At 40.9% G+C, this 16,038-nt stretch overlaps 1 protein-coding gene across 1 annotated transcript; it reads right to left on the bottom strand.

The window, feature by feature from the left end:
* Positions 1 to 6,070: 6,070 nt before the first annotated feature.
* LOC124541865 (ATP-dependent lipid A-core flippase-like) lies at positions 6,071 to 8,450 on the bottom strand. Its single transcript, XM_047119774.1, has 7 exons — positions 8,248 to 8,450; positions 8,064 to 8,204; positions 7,865 to 7,981; positions 7,667 to 7,772; positions 7,101 to 7,168; positions 6,907 to 7,009; positions 6,071 to 6,461 (listed from the first exon to the last, which is right to left on the bottom strand). Exons 1-7 carry the CDS (start codon positions 8,448 to 8,450, stop codon positions 6,426 to 6,428), a joined length of 774 nt encoding a protein of 257 aa, XP_046975730.1. The 3' UTR covers positions 6,071 to 6,425.
* Between the last annotated feature and the right edge of the window lie 7,588 nt (positions 8,451 to 16,038).

Here is a 16,038-nt window from a genome sequence, read left to right as displayed (position 1 = left end):
AATATATCTGCCAAAATTTAAAACAGAAACCTAAAATAATTTATTGGCTTTGTGGAGTCGACATTTGGGTACGTTTTTCGGAATTTGAGATACCTATTTATAAATACAAAAATGCTGAAAGTCGTGGAAAGCAGCATTTGTATTCTTAGTAAATTCGCACATTTCTTGATTAGTGGATCAAAAAAAGACCTTATTACTTACATTAACATTTCATTTACACCATTTAAATATAGTAACTAATTTAATTTGTATTTTGTTGTAAATTCAGTTTTTCACGGAAATTACGCGCATGAAAGACATGATTTATTAACATAAGAATTAATAACGCACAGTAAAAGCATGCAGTGCTTAAATAAATAAATTATGAACTAAAACTAGTTACAGTACAAATGTTGACCGCGTGCAATGGTGGCAAGAATGCTAGCAGAGTTTCCCCGTTGAATCAATGCAATTCCGATCCTCTGGTACCCTCCTGTCACCAGTGGAGGCAATAAGGTAACGTCTTGATACAATTTCGCTAACTCTACTGTATTTACCTAATGGTAGCTCCTTCAATCAAAAACCATATATCTTCTAATCGCGAAAAAATAAATTAATTTGAACAAATCGTGTTAACTACTATTTTATAAAAAAATGTTGAATTTCATCCTTCGATACTGTGTAATACTCGGAGAACGATAGTTTTCTGTGGGCATAAAATTTTCAGCAAAGCAATATATTTCTGATTTGTCCTAGATTCTAACCAAACTGTATGTGTTGTGATTACTTTAATCTATTTAATACTATTACAACAACAACAGCCCATTTCCCACTGCTGGGCCTTAGCCTCTCCCTTTCTGGAGACGGATTGAAACATATCAAAAACAAAAGAACATATTCCACCATATGTGGTAGTACTTCTATGTAATTAGACACATGCAGGTTTCCTCACGATGTTTTCCTTCACCGCCGAGCACAAGATGAATTATAAACACAAATTAAGCACATAAGAATTCAGCGGTGCTCGCCTGGGTTTGAACCCGCAATCATCGGTTAAGATGCACGCGTTTGTAACCACTGGGCCATCTCGACTATTACATTATTATTGAATAACTTTTTAAATGTTGCAATAATTTAATGGCGTTATTAAGTTTTTTCACACGAAATGATTAGTCCACTAATTGACTCTAATTTAAATCAAATCATCAGAAAACAATATCTCGTAGCATCCAAAAATGCGTATACACCATTCATTTATATAAGGGAGGAATATACATGTACCAAGAATAGATCCTTTAGGCACCCCCACACTTACCGAAACTCCGGGAGATTTTGTACCATTTATACACTCAACACATAACTGAGTAATACTATTATTATAGGAGTTTCCTTTATCCATCCACAACTGGCTAGAACAAATTAAAAAAACAAAAGCGCGCACAACATAATTATACCACTATTAATTTTTCATTTTAGGCGCATACTGTTGGTTCAATATTGGCGCGACTTGTAATTTGTTAAGAAGTGTTCATCGTGTTTTATTTTGGACTCACAAGCTTAACTGTGGTTTACTTCAATATGTATGATTTGGTGATTTATTTATGTTAAGACAAATTCGAACTTAGAACTATTTGGTTTGTTTGTAAATTGTTTAAAGTACTTTGAATTCTTGTCTTTTTTTTAAACTATTTAAAAAAACACATTGGTAAAAAAGGCATATTATTCAATACAAGATTTTGTAGATGATAAAAAAGGCTTGGAATGAATACCTGTTGACTTCCAGGCAGGATACATTACAAAAATCTATAATTGTATTTAACTAATATGATTGTATTTTTTAAATGTTGAAAAAGAGTAGCTACTGAGTTTCTTGCCGGTTCTTCTCGGTAGAATCTACTTTCCGAACCGGTGGTAGCTTCACTTAATTGTTAAATGACGATTCAAAAGTGCTTGTAAAAGCTCACTTGAATAAAGTTTTAAAAGAAATTACGTGCATACTGTTACTCAGCAGCTGATGTCATAACGAAGCTACTCATGATTTCCTATCACCTGTTTTGAATACTATGCTAGCAAATAAATAAATATAAATATGAGACAACATCACATCACATACATTACTCTTATCCCAATATAAGTAGCTGAAACACTTGCGTTATGGAAATCAGAAGTAACGACGGTACCACAACACCCAGATCCAAGACAAGTGACAACATAGAAAACTAATGGTTATCTACATCGACTCGGCCGGGAATCGAACTCGGGACCTCAGAGTGGCGTACCCATGAAAACCGGTGTAAGCACCACTCGACCACGGAGGTCGTCAAAGTCGTTTGATTTTGATTTTTTGAATCTGTACGCTAAATAATTAAAGAATAGAATTAATAACCTTGTCGAAGTTTTTTAATTAGTAGAATGATTATTTTTATTATTACACGTGTTTAAAATCGGGATATCTACTGCTTTTTATTTATAGTTGTTGGAGCTCGATATTTCGACATAAACTGAAGTTTGTGTGTAGAAGTTGAAGGCATTAGATTTGTCCTTATCGGACCTCCTTGCTCCAAGAACAATTTATTGACTTTGCGGAGACGGAAACTTGTTGCGGCAGTTGCTACAGCTAACTACCGTTGAAACCAGATAAGACGAACTTTCGTTGTTTCGTAGTTCAAGTGAGGTTGTTAGAAATAAAAAAAAACTATTAAAACATAAATATTTATTAACCTACTAACGTTACCTGTAACGTATCACAATGTGCTACATTTAAGGTTTCAAAATAAGTACAGCCCAGAAATGCCTCAGAACAAAAACATACATTCGTAATTCTTGAAATAAAAAAATATATTTTTGTAATCGTTTAAGCGCATACATATCTGACGCCAAAAGTTCGGATACTTGAAATGAAAATATATTTAGTTCACGATCCTTCGGCACATGTCTAGCATTCACATAATTATTTCTACAAAATTGACATTACTTAGTACAATAACAATGGAATACACGAAAATACATTTAAATTTATTAAAAAATAATTTGTTATCTGTAGAAATATATGTAATTGTTTCAAGAGCAGTGACGTAACAACTACAATGGCACCAAGCAACATTCGACTCCCTTAGGGGGTGAACACATGTATAATATAATTTCAAAACAAAGTTTTTTGGATCACAAAATTTCGCGTAAATATCTTCTATGCTTTCACTTTATACTAAATAACTGTTATAAACAGACATATATTATCTTGAATGAACATTTTAGTAAACAAATACACTGGAAGCCTCTTTGTTACGTCACTGAGCAAGAACAGAAAAGCTGTGGAGTATAAAATGGCACCAAATATTGTTTATCATTATGACTTATATTAATTGAAGTTTACATGAAGATGAAATTTATAATATTATTCTGGCAGTTGTGGATGAAATTAATTATTGATCACCTTTAATAATAAGAAACATTCATTGATATCGTATATTTTAGGATATCTTTACAAAACATCAATAAAATTTGTATCCCTAACAAATATATTTGCATTATCAACTAGAAAACAAATTCGTAAATTAAGTATTCTAATAATAAATTCGCTAGAGCATCCGTTTGGAAGAATACTGTTTCAAATACACAATATTACTTAATCACATAATTAGAGTTAATTTAATTTAATATAGAGTAAAATAAAATCGAAAATAATTTGCTATTTACTTTAATTGAAAGTGGCAAAGGTCCGGTGTCGTCCGGTCGCCGAGGGAACGGGTCCGGTCAGATCCGCAGTCTAACGGAGGAGTTGACTTTTGACAATTACGTCCTGTTACAATGAATGTTATAGAGCTAAGTTAAATTTGAAATAAATGCATAAGAATATGTTTACGTTACGTCAACTGTTTATGTATATTAGTCGTGACTGACAGACAGACATCAAAAACGCATTCCCGTAGCGACCGGATGTCATAAATCGAAAATAATCACAGATCCTTTAATTTCAAATAGGTAGTCAATGCCTTCCTATGAGTTTGCATATAACGTCTAAATAAGCACCCTAGAATAGTTTTTAACAATAAAATGTTGTTTTTCCTCACTGGGTATCGGTTTTGACCGATAGATGGCGCTGATCGATTATTATGGGATCCTATCCAATTGACATAATAACGATGGCGCCTCAGCAAATGGCAGACCTCGATGACCTCACCTAGATTTGCTGTAGCCAAATAGTTAAAGCCTAGACAATAGATTTGACGTATTTTAATGGACAATGCTACTCGCAAATACCTACGAGAAATCTAAAATGGCGAAATGTTGCCAATTTTGCAAGAGTACATTGATTTTGTGCATCTACGTAGAATTATAATTGACTATACTATTTTTGATAAGGCTTCTCAGTCAAAACAGTCTCAAACAAATTTATAAATTAATTTTGAAATTATCAAAATGTGTAAAAGAATATCGAAAAGCATCAGAGCTTTGAGATACTTCTGACGAGCTTACAAAAGCTAAAACGGTTTGGCTGTCCTTAATATTATCTTGAATTCGTTCTGTATGGCTATATATGAGTTAGACAACCTTCATATTTTCACTGGGACACATCACCTAAGGCGGTTATACTACGAACGGCAAGCGGTCACCATCACCCATAGATATTAGTGCTGTAAGAAACATTAACCATTTCTAACATCGCCAATGCCAACCTTGTACAATTTAAATGACTAAATGTTTTTGTGAAAAAACAGATGAAAGTAACTCTGTCTGTCTGTCTGTTTGTCGCTCTTACACGACCAAACCGCTGAACCGAATTTGATGAAATTTGGTATGAAGCAAACTTGTACTCCAAGAAAGGACGGAGGCTACTTTTTTGCCCGACACGTGACGACCAACACTAAACACGAGCGAAGCCTCGGGAGACTACTAGTTTCCAATATTACAATCAACTACGCCTCCTTACGTAACGACACCGACGGAGATCTTTTCAATTGTATCACTCGCACTGATTTTTCTCTCACGTTGTAATTAAGGCACTCGAGGTACTAAGTAATTTACTTGGTGGTAGGGCTTTGTGCAAGCCCGCCTGGCCAAATAACAGTACTCAGTGTTGTTGTGTTCGGGTTTGAAGGGTGAGTGAGCCAGTATAACTACAGGCACAAGGGACATAACATCTTAGTTCCCAAGGTTGGTGGTGCATTGACGATGTAAGGAATAATTAATATTTCTTACAGCGTCATTGTCTATGGGTGATGGTGACCACTTACCATCAGGTGGACCATATGCTCGTCCGCCAACCTATAACATAAAAAAAGAACTAATTTTAAAACTGGCAAAAGCGCCGGCACTTTGATGAGTCTGTGTTAATGGAATTTCAGACCATCTATTGTGGCAAGTGGACTTCAGTGAAGGAAACGTCCCACAGTGGAAACCGACTCTCTGTTGGAGGAGAGGCCTTGGAGACCATATCGAGCATATCCTCAACCCACGCATGCGCACTGCGTGAGCGCGAGATGTCTTAGAGCCCCTCCACACGTGCTCGCTTGTGTGAACGACACCTTTGGGTAAGATACCTTTCCTTATCTGAACCATCTCGGCTCGCTTTCAGTAATCGCAGTATTTTAAGTAACGAGCATCCATACATTAGCACCTTAAATTGCTAAGGACAGCTTATTGTGACCAAACTCTTACATTAAAGGCATTATTGGTATAAATTGGTACCTAACTCTTGATAATGCGTACAAAGTGTAAACAAACACGATTTTATATTCAACGAATCGCTATCTAGCTGCGAGTAACTGGTGAACAATTTTTTAAAGTCACTGTAGATCACGAATTGAAAGTACTTTACTATGAGCGCTCATTGAAGCCGCACGTGTGTGGAAATAGGTGGTACGTGGTAGCTAAAGTACCTTGGCATATTCTATCATCGTAGTATACTATTAGTGTGGTAACAGTCAGTAAATATTCTACAGCTGGGATAAGATGACATCTCTGGAGATGCCCCCCCCCCATTACAACATCTTTACAAAACACGAATTTGTTTACACTTTATACGGATTACAATATAATTTTATACATTTTATAATTATATATGTTATAAATGCTGCATATAATTATAACAAATTGACATAATTGCAATAACAGTAATAGCTATATTAAGGCAAGTACATCACGCGGGATCGAACCCGTTGTTACGTATTATACTAAATAACTTTTGTATTGTTTAAGTGTTTCATCCAACTGTGAGGTAGTCGAACACATGCTAACTGCAGATGTTAGCTACAGCGCCATTTTATGACAAAGTAAGTTTCACAAAATGGCCGCAAATATATGCGTTCAATTCAGCCGAATATTAGTTTAAGTACGATTTAGTTTATATCTGTTTCGTTAAGATTACGTCGAGTCACCATTTGGTAACACGTGTGTATACAGTCGCAGCTGCCATCCGCCTGGACACATTCCGATGGTGTTGCGTCCTATGACTGTTTCTTCTTAAGATATTCGTTATAGCTCTGAAATGAAAAGAAATGTGTGATTAATCTGTGGTCTAAGTAAATGTTATTAGCATCTTATAATTGTTTAAGGAAATTGCAATAAATGAATAATTAATTCACAATAATTAAAATAACGTTCTCAAGTAGTACTCGTTGATCGATTGATATTTCTTAATAAAGGAAGTGGTATAATATGAATATAATTAATACTCTATGACACTCAGAAATAAATTAACTTTCTCTAAGAAAACTATGTATATAATTGGATCATCTTTAGTTCCGGAGTTCGGATGAGAATCTGCCACGTGTATCCACTGTCGCGCATTTGAGCAACGTGGTGGGTTAAGTTTCAACCTGGCCTCTCAAAAGAAAGAAGAGGCCTGTACATTAACAGACTGTTACTTTACTTTTGAATGAGTATATCTAATCTGTTGTATCTGTTAGACTACGGAGGTCAACATACCTCTTCCGCCATCTTGTACAACATGGCGGCGGTCTCCTGTCCCGTTTGCTCCACGAGCGACTTGAACACGCCGCCGGCGCCGTCCTGCTCGCTCACATCAGACCTGCACATTCAGGTATAAACCAATCATCACTCGGGCTCGTCCTGCTGAGTGCACAGCAACAGGGATGCCCAGGGCGGGCTGACGTCCTCACCTGTGGGAGAGCGTGCGCGTGCGGGCGCTCTCGTCGCGCCGGAAGCTCTCCGGGATCGCGAGCGGCGCCTGCGGGAAATACACGTGTCTTGAGCACATCCCTAACAGGTAAGACACACAGAGGCCCTGCACCTCTAGGCTGGGAGATCCTTTTTTTTTATGGTATAAGTTGGCGGACGAGAATATGGGCCACCTGATGGTAAGTGGTCACCGTCACCCATAGACAATGAAGCTGTGAGAAATATTAACTATTCCTTACATCGTCACTGCGCCACTAACCTTGGGAACTAAGATGTTATGTCCCTTGTGCCTGTAGTTACACTGGCTCACTCACCCTTCAAACCGGAACACAACAATACTGACTACTGTTATTTGGCGGTAGAATAACTGATGAGTGGGTGGTACCTACCCAGACGGGCTCGCACAAAGCCCTACCACCAAGTGAAGGAGTAGTCCTTAGGAGTATGTTAGGGCCAGTTAGAGGTGTAGGGCCTCTATGTTTCTTAAGCAAAAATGACGAATCTTCTTGAGGAGGGATATCGGGGAGTGAAGACTCGTGGTCGATACCTGACTCTTGGTGAGGATGGCGCGCCTCGGCTGCGCCTCCGACTTCGCTTGCTGGCTCGACTGAGTCAGCAGCTCGAAGGGGTGGCCGGACTCAACGATTCGGCCTCTGCGACGAAACATTCGAGTGAGTATTGTGTGTGTGCGCGTGTGTGTGTGTGCGTGTGTGTGTGCGTTGCGAGCGGCGGCGCGGGTACCGACTTGTCCATGACGATGACGCGGTCGTAGTCCATGACGGTGTTCAGCCGGTGCGCGATCGTGAGCACCGTCGACTGCGCGAACTTCGTGCGGATCGTCGTCTGGATGTGCTTGTCCGTCCTGTCGGAACATGTTCGTTTCGCTTGTTACGCAGTCGAATAGGAAGCAGAGGAGAGAGCGAGGCAGCGTGGGCAGCACTCACTCGGTGTCGACGTTGGCGGTGGCCTCGTCCAGCACGAGCACGGCGCGGCGCGCCAGCAGCGCGCGCGCCAGGCACAGCAGCTGGCGCTGCCCCGCCGACAGCGCGCCGCCGCCGTCGCCGAGCCGCGCCGCCGGCCGCCGCCTGCCGCCGCCGGGGCGCCGCGCGGAGAACCGCCACCCGCCACCACGCGCCGCCGGGGCGCCACGCGGAGGCGCCGCCGCCACACAGAGGCGCCGCCGCTAGGTGAGTCCCACGCGGAGGCGCCGCCAGCCGCGTCACACACAGAGACGTCGCCAGCCGCCGCCAGGGGCGCCACACGGAGGCGCCGCCAACCTCCGCCGGTGACGCCAGTTCGTGCGTCACGCGGATAAAAGGCGCGCGACTCATATGAAGTCACAGACACTTGCTCGACAAAGCGTATTACGAGTATTAACGTGTCGCTATTCTATTCTGTGGCGACTATTGCTGCTTAGTAATTCATTATTAAAATCACGAAAATGATTTGTTGTGAACACAAATCTATACTAACATGCTAACGAATATTAGGTTTATATTTTGTACCAATATATGTTATCTGTGTTATTATGCATCTGTCATATCGAGTGACAGCCATCGCAAAAGCGCGGGAAAAGCGCATATATAAAGATGGGCGCGCGGGGGAGGCGGTGTGCGTGCACAGCGAGCTGACATTTAAATACGGCGTCTGTTTAATCTATTCGGTGAATCGCCCTCAGATGTGACCATTACACAGTCCACAGTGTGGTCAGCGACCCTGTGCCGCAGCGACGCAGGCCGGATGTGCGGCGACGGGTGTCTCCGCTGCCACCGTGCAACTGACTCTGTTCCGCAGTTCAGGTGAGGTAAGGTTAGAAATAAAAATACTTTGTTAAAACATAAATATTTATTAACCTACTAACGTTACCTGTAACGTATCACAATGTGCTACATTTAAGTTTTCAAAATAAGTACAGCCCAGAAATGCCTCAGAACAAAAACATACATTCGTAATTCTTGAAATAAAAAAATATAATTTTGTAATCGTTTAAGCGCATACATATCTGACGCCAAACGTTCGGATATTTGAAATGAAAATATATTTAGTTCAAGATCCTTCGGCACATGTCTAGCATTCACATAATTATTTCTACAAAATTGACATTACTTAGTACAATAACAATGGAATACACGAAAATACATTTAAATTTATTAAAAAAGAATTTGTTATCTGTAAGAAATAAATGTTAATTGTTTCAAGAGCAGTGACGTAACAACTGTCACTACAATGGCACCAAGCAACATTCGACTCCCTTAGGGGGTGTACTCATATATAACATAATTCCAAAACAAAGTTTGTTGATCACAAAATTTCGCGTATATCTCTTCTATGCTTTGACTTTATACTAAATAACTGTTATAAACAGACATATATTATCTTGAATGAACATTTTAGTAAACAAGTACACTAGAAGCCTCTTTGTTACGTCACTGAGCAAGAACAGAAAAACTATGGAGTATAAAATGGCACCAAATATTGTTTATCATTATAACTTATATTAATTGAAGTTTACATGAAGATGAAATTTATAATATTATTCTGGCAGTTGTGGATGAAATTAATTATTGATCACCTTTAATAATAAGAAACATTCATTGATATCGTATATTTTAGGATATCTTTACAAAACATCAATAAAATTTGTATCCCTAACAAATATATTTGCATTATCAACTATAAAACAAATTCGTAAATTAAGTATTCTAATAATAAATTTGCTAGGACATCCGTTTGGAAGAATACTGTTTCAAATACACAATATTACTTAATCACATAATTAGAGTAAATTTAATTTAATATAGAGTAAAATTAAAATCGAAAATAATTTGCTATTTACTTTAATTGTAAGTGGCAAAGGTCCGGTGTCGTCCGGTCGCTGAGGGAACCGGTCCGGTCAGATCCGGAATCTAACGGAGGAATTGACTTTTGACAATTACGTAGTGTTACTATAAATGTTATAGAGCTAAGTTAAATTTGAAATAAATGCATAAGAATATGTTTACGTTACGTCAACTGTTTATGTATATTAGTCGTGACTGACAGACAGACATCAAAAACGCATTCCCGTAGCGACCGGATGTCATAAATTGAAAATAATCACAGATCCTTTAATTTCAAATAGGTAGTCAATGCCTCCCTATGAGTTTGCATATAACATCTAAATAAGCACCCTAGAATTGTTTTTATCAATAAAATGTTGTTTTTCCTCACTGGGTATCGGTTTTGACCGATAGATGGCGCTGATCGATTATTATGGGATCCTACCCAATTGACATAATTACGATAGCGCCTCAGCAAAAGGGCAAGCCTTGAGGCCCTTACCTAGATTTGCTGTAGCCAAATTGTTGAAGCCTAGATAGTACATTTGACGACTACTAATAGACAATGCTACCCGCATATACCTACTGGTAATCTAAAATGGCCAAATGTTGCCAATTTTTCAAGAATACATTGATTTTGTGCAGCTACGTAGCATTATAATTGACTATACTATTTTTGATAAGGCTTTTCAGTCGAAACTGTTAATAACAAACGCATAGATTAATTTTGATATTATCAAAATGTGTAAAAGTTTATCGAAAGGCGTCAGATCATTGAAATACTTCTGATGAGCTTACAAAAGCTAAAACGGTTTGGCTGCCCTTAATATTATCTTGAATTAGTCCTGTATGGCTTTATATGAGTTAGACAACCTTCAAATTCTCACTGGGACATATCGCCTAAGACGGACATACTACGAACGGCAAGTGGTCACCATAGATATTAGTGCTGTAAGAAACATTGACCATTTCTTACATCGCCAATACGAACCTTGGGAGCTGAGATAATCAGCTACAACGACTATCTCGTCCTTCAAACTGAGCCCAATAATACAAAGTATTACAGTTTGGTGGTAGAATTAAGAAGATTAGGTTTTAGGTGGTACCCCACATCAAACATTCTTCTCTTTCCGTAAAGTTTTAAAGTACACATTCTTTACTGGCAAAAGCGCCGGCACTTTATTAAGTCTGCGTTAATGGAATTTCAGACCATCTATTGTGGCAAGTGGACTTCAGTGAAGGAAACGTCCCATAGTGGAAACCGACTCTCTATTCCAGGAGAGGCCTTGGAGACTACATCCAGTAGATCCTCAACCCACGCATGCGCACTGCGTGAGCGCGAGATGCATTAGAGACACTCCACACGTGCTCGTTTGTGTGAACGGCACCTTTGGGTAAGACTTTGCCTTTCCTTACCTGAACCATATCGACTCGCTTTCAGTAATCGCAGTACTTTAAGTAACGAGCATACATACATTAGCACCTTACATTGCTAAGGACAGCTTATTGTGACCAAACTCTTACATTAAAGGCATTATTGGTGTAAATTGGTACCTAAGTCTTGACAATGCGTACAAAGTATAAACAAACATGTTTCTATATTCAACGAATCGCTATCTAGCTGCGAGTAACTGGTGAACACTTTTTTAAAGTCACTGTAGATCACGAATTGAAAGTACTAGACTATGAGCGCTCATTGAAGCCGCACGTGTGTGGTTATTGCTGGTACGTGGTAGCTAAAGTACCTTGGCATATTCTATCATCGTAGTATACTATTAGTGTGGTAACAGTTAGTAAATATTCTACAGCTGGGATAAGATGACATCTCTGGAGGAGGTACCCCCCCCCCCCCATTACAACATCAAAATCAAACACGAATTTGTTTACACTTTGTACGGATTAAAATATAATCATTTTATATATTATATAAGTATACATGTTATAAATGCTGCATATAATTATATATTTTATATCAAATTGACATAATTGCAATAACAGTAATAGTTATATTAAGGCAAGTACATCACGCGGGATCGAACCCGTTGTTACGTATTATACTAAATAACTTTTGTATTGTTTAAGTGTTTCATCCAACTGTGAGGTAGTCGAACACATAATAACTGCAGATGTAAGTTACAGCGCCATTTTATGACAAAGTAAGTTTCACAAAATGGCCGCAAATATATGCGTTCAATTCAGCCGAATATTAGTTTAAGTACGATGTAGTTTATATCTGTTTCGTTAAGATTACGTCGAGTCACCATTTGGTAACACGTGTGTATACAGACGCAGCTGCCATCCGCCTGGACACATTCCGATGGTGTGTGTTGGTAGGACGCATCCTATGACTGTTTCTTCTTAAGATATTCGTTATAGCTCTGAAATGAAAAGAAATGTGTGATTAATCTGTGGTCTGAGTAAATGTTAGTATGGACATCTTATAATTGTTAAAGGAAATTGCAATAAATGAATAATTAATTTATAATAATTAAAATAACGTTCTCAAATACTACTCGTTGATCCATTGATATTTTTTAATAAAGAAAATGGTATAATATGAATATCATTAATACTCTATGACTCTCAGAAATAAATTAACTTTCTATAAGAAAAACAATATGTATAATTGGATCATCTTTAGTTCTGGAGGTCGGATGAGAATCTGCCATGTGTATCCATCCACCATCGCGCATTTGAGCCACGTGGTGGGTTAAGTTTCAACCTGGCCTCTCAAAAGAAAGAAGAGGCCTATACATTAACAGACTGTTACTTTATTCTACTCTGCGAATTAAAGGTACTCTTGAATTAGTGTATCTAATCTGTTGCATCTGTTAGACTACGGAGGTCAACATACCTCTTCCGCCATCTTGTACAACATGGCGGCGGTCTCCTGTCCCGTTTGCTCCACGAGCGACTTGAACACTCCACCGGCGCCGTCCTGCTCGCTCACATCAGACCTGCACATTCAGGTATAAACAAATCATCACTCGGGCTCGTCCTGCTGAGTGCACAGCAACATGGATGCCCAGGGCGGGCTGACGTCCTCACCTGTGGGAGAGCGTGCGCGTGCGGGCGCTCTCGTCGCGCCGGAAGCTCTCCGGGATCGCGAGCGGCGCCTGCGGGGAATACACGTGTCTTGAGCACATCCCTAACAGATAAGAAACATAGAGGCCCTGCACCTCTAGGCTGGGAGATCCCTTTTTTTTTATGGTATAGGTTGGCGGACGAGCATATGGGCTACCTGATGGTAAGTGGTCACCATCACCCATAGACAATGACGCTGTGAGAAATATTAACTATTCCTTACATCGTCACTGCGCCACTAACCTTGGGAACTAAGATGTTATGTCCCTTGTGCCTGTAGTTACACTGGCTCACTCACCCTTCAAACCGGAACACAACAATACTGACTACTGTTATTTGGCGGTAGAATAACTGATGAGTGGGTGGTACCTACCCAGACGGGCTCGCTCAAAGCCCTACCACCAATTGAAGGAGTAGTCCTTAGGAGTATGTTAGGGCCAGTTAGATGTGCAGGGCATCTATGTTTCTTAAGCAACAATGACGAATCTTCTTGCGGAGGGATATCGGGGAGTGAAGACTCGTGGTCGATACCTGACTCTTGGTGAGGATGGCGCGCCTCGGCTGCGCCTCCGACTTCGCTTGCTGGCTCGACTGAGTCAGCAGCTCGAAGGGATGGCCGGACTCAACGATTCGGCCTCTGCGACGAAACATTCGAGTGAGTATTGTGTGTGCGTGTGTGTGTGTGTGTGCGTTGCGAGCGGGTGCGCGGGTACCGACTTGTCCATGACGATGACGCGGTCGTAGTCCATGACGGTGTTCAGCCGGTGCGCGATCGTGAGCACCGTCGACTGCGCGAACTTCGTGCGGATCGTCGTCTGGATGTGCTTGTCCGTCCTGTCGGAACATGTTCGTTTCGTTTATTACGCACCAAACTATGTATACGTTAGATACAAAGTATCTATATATAAATACACTCACATAATCATGCGCAAGCACGCACGTAAAATAAACGTTGTATCTGTATCATTTAAACAGTATAATTTGCATTTAGATCAATAGTAGACAAATAGATAATATACCGATAATATTGGTTAATGTCATTTATAAAGATGTCGAATAAAAAAGGCACCAGATATGACCCTTGAGATACGCCAGACTAAGATTTTAATGGAAGAGCCTCATATCCGCTGACGACTATTGCGACTTTCTGTCGTAAAGGTAAAATGAAAACTATTCTAGCAATCGGATTTATAATTATTCATCTCGTGACACACTATGTGTTTCTGTTCTCGTAGTGCAAGAACACAAAATGCATACATGCACTCAAATTTTACATTGTACGTGTATAATGTAAAAATTATAATTTGCATTTGCATTCAAATTGCTTTGTAGTAGTAGTGCTTTATATTTAATAGTTGTGATACAACGAAGTAATTTTTGATCAAGAGTATATAAATAAGGTAAAAGACAAATAACATTGGTTAATGTAATTTATGAAGAAGTCGAATAGCAAAGGCGCCAGATGTGACCCTTGTGGAGCACCAGACTAGGATTTTAATAGGAGAGCCTTGGACTCGTGGATGACTAGTGCGGACTTTCTGTTGTTGAGCTAAGATGAAAACTAATCTAGCAATCGATCACAGATATCATATGAAGACATTTTTTTAATAAGTATATTATGAGACACTTGGTCAAATGCCTTACTGAAGTCTTTATGAGCGAAATCAACATGTTTGCGTGAGTTCATCGTAGAAGAGATTTTATTCATAAAATGCAATAGGTATGGCAGTTTACTACTACTGAATGGAAAAAGGTTTGGACGCTGCCATACAGGCAGAGAAGAGAGTAGAGCAGGGGCAGCGTGGGCAGCACTCACTCGGTGTCGACGTTGGCGGTGGCCTCGTCCAGCACGAGCACGGCGCGGCGCGCCAGCAGCGCGCGCGCCAGGCACAGCAGCTGGCGCTGCCCCGCCGACAGCGCGCCGCCGCCGTCGCCGAGCCGCGCCGCCAGCCCGCCCGCCTGCGCGCCGCACCACTCGCGCAGCTCCACCTGCCGTGTGCCGGCCGAGTGTTACACAGGGAGGTACATAATATTGATTGACGAATTATTTTTTAAATCAAAAAATGTCACCAGGTTACAAGTACAGCTTACTTTAAGACAGACCATTTATATAGATGAAGAAACAATATGGACCAAGAATACATTCTTGTGGAACTCCCACACCTTTTTTTCTCTCGCTGGAAATACTCAATACGTGCTTCCCCAAATGATGTGAAGTGGGGGAGGGGTATATGTCACTCGCCGTCACGTGCCCTGGACGCTGAGTGCGCCCCGGGAACACCGGAATATCCCTAAAACGTCAGCGGTACTCTCTCCGTCCTTCAGCAGGCGCTACGAGATCGCTTACATATGCTACCATGAGGCCCTGACGGTCAGGCCGCTTATGCGAGCCAAAGTGTTGCTTGAGGGGCATGCCCGGAGTACTGAGACCTCCCCGTTCCCTGGGGCGCCTATTGCGGAGAGGGGACAAAGTAGCGCTTCTTCGTCCTTCCCGGTCGCCTTCGGTGGAGCATTTCGTTGACAATCCGACTGGAGCTCCCAGGGCGGATCGCCTGCGAGAAGTATCACCGCAGTCCACGACACCTTACGTTACTCTCTGATGCCTCTCACCGCTATGACACTCTGCGGCTTCCGCAGCAGGGCCCGATTGTCAACGTTGAAGGCGTCGACCCAGATCGGGGCACCGTACAGCGCCATCGACCTCACTACACCGGAGTATAGACGCCGGCATAGCGATCCCGGTCCCCCCACATTCGGAAGGAGGCGGCCGAGAGCGGCGGTGGCGATGATGAGCCTCGGACCGAGATGCACAAAATGCTGCCCGAAGCTCCTCGCGGATTCGTGGCGGGGTTGCCCTAGGCACGCGACTTCGCGTTTAAGTCGCCGTGAACCACTATCGGTTTCGGCGATAGCCTGGCCATCGCAGCTCAGAATAAGCCGAGTTAGGGGACGAGTACGTCCCGACGACAACGTACTTCCCGCAGCGTAAAAATATTTAATAAATGCGTAGCCGTGG

This window comes from Vanessa cardui, chromosome 29, assembly GCF_905220365.1.
Source record: "Vanessa cardui chromosome 29, ilVanCard2.1, whole genome shotgun sequence".
NCBI lineage: Eukaryota > Metazoa > Arthropoda > Insecta > Lepidoptera > Nymphalidae > Vanessa > Vanessa cardui.
The sequence above is the reverse complement of the archived record's forward strand: the minus strand, read 5'-3'. Positions and strand labels throughout refer to the sequence as shown.